Consider the following 2,546-nt stretch of genomic DNA (forward strand, 5'->3'; position numbering starts at 1 on the left):
GAGAAGAACCCGTCCAGAAGACCTACACAATTTTTTTTCTTTTTGAGCTCTCCTGATAGTATTTCTTTTGGGAAACTGAGCTGACGGTACAGATTGTGCTTCCCAAAGTACACCGGTAGATGAAGATAATCCAGARAGTAAAATATCAGTGAATCAACATTGAAATATGGTTAGGCATGATATTKTATCCATGTTAAAATTATACAGAAAGTGGTCAGGGACTTACTTGTTGAATCAATGTTAGGTTTTCAAACATGATTCAACACTGATTAGATGTTGGCATTTTAATCATAGAACTGGATGATGAAACAACGTTGATTCAATAACAACAGTTTCCTTATGACAGTGTCTTTGTGTGTTTTCTGTAGTCTACCCATAATGTCAGTTTAAATCACATGATTCACAGCCATTTTTTTTAATTTGGGAAAAGCAGCAACTAAACTGAGTTTAATTAATACACAAAATAAGAAAAGACAGTAAAACAGTTCAGGAAAACACGCAGATTTAAACAATCTAACAGTATTGCATCAGAAAATATTATTAATGATGAAATATGTTCTGTCAGTGGGGAAACACGGGGGGCACTCAGTTTTTCATTCACAAAACATAAATTGTACTTTTACTTCTGAAAGTGCAGTTATTATTCATAAATTGTATTTTGGGGGTTTCTTTTTGGTATGAATTAATTAACTTTTTTTGTTTTTACTGTTTTGTCAGYAAGTATTATTGTTTCAAATACTCGCAATTCTGATTTTTATCTCTGTTTCTCCTTTTTTTCTTTTTTTTAGGATTCTCTTTTTTAAAGCTGGACTGTGTTGATCCTGCTGGGCTTGAAAATAAAACATGGAGAACAACACAACATTTTTTCAGGACGTCGCCAGTGCCGTGAATCAGACGGAGATGCCTCTGAACTCTTTTGAAGAACAAGTTATCACAATTTTTCTGACAATGCTCATATGCGGCGTTGGGATTGCTGGAAACATCATGGTGGTGCTCGTGGTGCTGCGAACCCGTCACATGGTGACGCCCACTAACTGTTACCTGGTCAGTCTGGCTGTCGCTGACCTCATCGTTCTGTTGGCTGCGGGCCTGCCCAACATCTCTGATGTTGTTGCCTTCTGGATATACGGCTACACGGGATGCCTGTGTATAACGTACCTTCAGTACCTCGGCATCAACGTGTCCTCATGCTCCATCACGGCGTTCACCATTGAACGCTACATCGCTATTTGTCACTCCATAAAGGCCCAGTTCATTTGCACGGTTTCYCGGGCCAAAAGGATCATAGCTGGAGTCTGGATCTTCACYTCGCTCTACTGTACGATGTGGTTCTTCTTGGTAGATACTAATGAAACCGTCTACASCAACGGGGTGGTGGTCAAGTGTGGCTACCGTGTCTCCAGGAGTCTTTACATGCCAATTTACTTCCTGGACTTCACTCTGTTTTACGTGACCCCTCTCATTGTAGCCACAGTGCTGTATGGACTCATTGCAAAGATTTTATTCATGAGTCCTCTGCCGTCACATCTGAATGATGGAGCAGCAGGAGGATCAGTCCACCGGGGTCACGCCAACAGCACCAGCAAGGCCAGTAAGGGAGCTTTCACTGCCAGGAAGCAGGTACTGGACAYACAATTTAGGTGAAAATAAAAACATTTTTTACAGGATAATCAAAGTTTTGATATAGATATTATATGGTCCCTGATCTAAATATGAATATTCCACATGCAACAGTATGCATACATTAGAACATGTCTGAAGAAATTTTGAAGTAGGCCAATAACGGCCCCAAGTTCCAACTTACATCAACTTTCTTCTATATAGCCTAATTTCAATTTGTGATACTTTAAACCAAAGGTTCCAAACCAGGGGTACATGTACCCCCTGGGGTACACAAGCATATTACAGGGGGTATGTGGAAAAATTTCCCAGGTGTGTAAAAATAATAAAAGTAGGACTGAGATATGTAGGGACGTATGATTTCTGCAATGCGGAAAATGCAGATGGAATTATGGAATTGACACAAAATGGAATCCAGTATAAAATGTGGAATCTCACAGAATTTGCTTATTTGGGTGAGTTTCTGAYGCATTTTGGATGCTGCTGCTTCCTACAMCTTCCATTACCTGRTTTATTATGACCCCCGCACGCGAAGTGTAAGYGGGAGTCATGTTGTTTTCATACTGTTTTTTTTTTYYCAGTGATTCTTGGYCAACCGTAAYACAAAAACGGCTGCACCGATCAACATGAAATTTGGCAGGACTGTAGATGAGTCTGACCTACACTGCGACAGCCAACGGTTTAACAAAGACCCCATATTTGAGGAGGGGGCTCCATCCAAAGAGGGGGTGTCTGGACATGCAAAAATGCTTATAACTCAGAAACTGTTCAACATAGGAGCTTAAGATGTTTTTGGTTGTTTAGCTCCGACGAAGGCCCATCAGGCCCACCAGTCAGTGCCCCCACCCCACCCCAAATTTATCTGGAAAAGGGGTATCTGGACATACAAAAATGGTTATTGCTCAAAAACTATGAAACATAGGAGC

General features: G+C 40.7%; 1 protein-coding gene across 1 annotated transcript in view; it reads left to right on the forward strand.

Annotated features, from left to right (window-relative positions):
- LOC106522957 (thyrotropin-releasing hormone receptor) overlaps window positions 1-2,546 on the forward strand; it is a 10,466-nt gene that overhangs the window by 3,204 nt on the left and 4,716 nt on the right. Inside the window, exon 2 of the mRNA XM_014016222.1 lies at window positions 789-1,620. Within this exon, the coding sequence (XP_013871676.1) occupies window positions 844-1,620 (777 nt within the window). The 5' untranslated portion in view covers window positions 789-843. The remainder of the gene's footprint in view (window positions 1-788; window positions 1,621-2,546) is intronic.

The sequence above is a fragment of the Austrofundulus limnaeus genome, unplaced genomic scaffold, assembly GCF_001266775.1.
Source record: "Austrofundulus limnaeus strain Quisiro unplaced genomic scaffold, Austrofundulus_limnaeus-1.0 Scaffold141, whole genome shotgun sequence".
NCBI classification, from domain to species: Eukaryota; Metazoa; Chordata; class Actinopteri; order Cyprinodontiformes; family Rivulidae; genus Austrofundulus; species Austrofundulus limnaeus.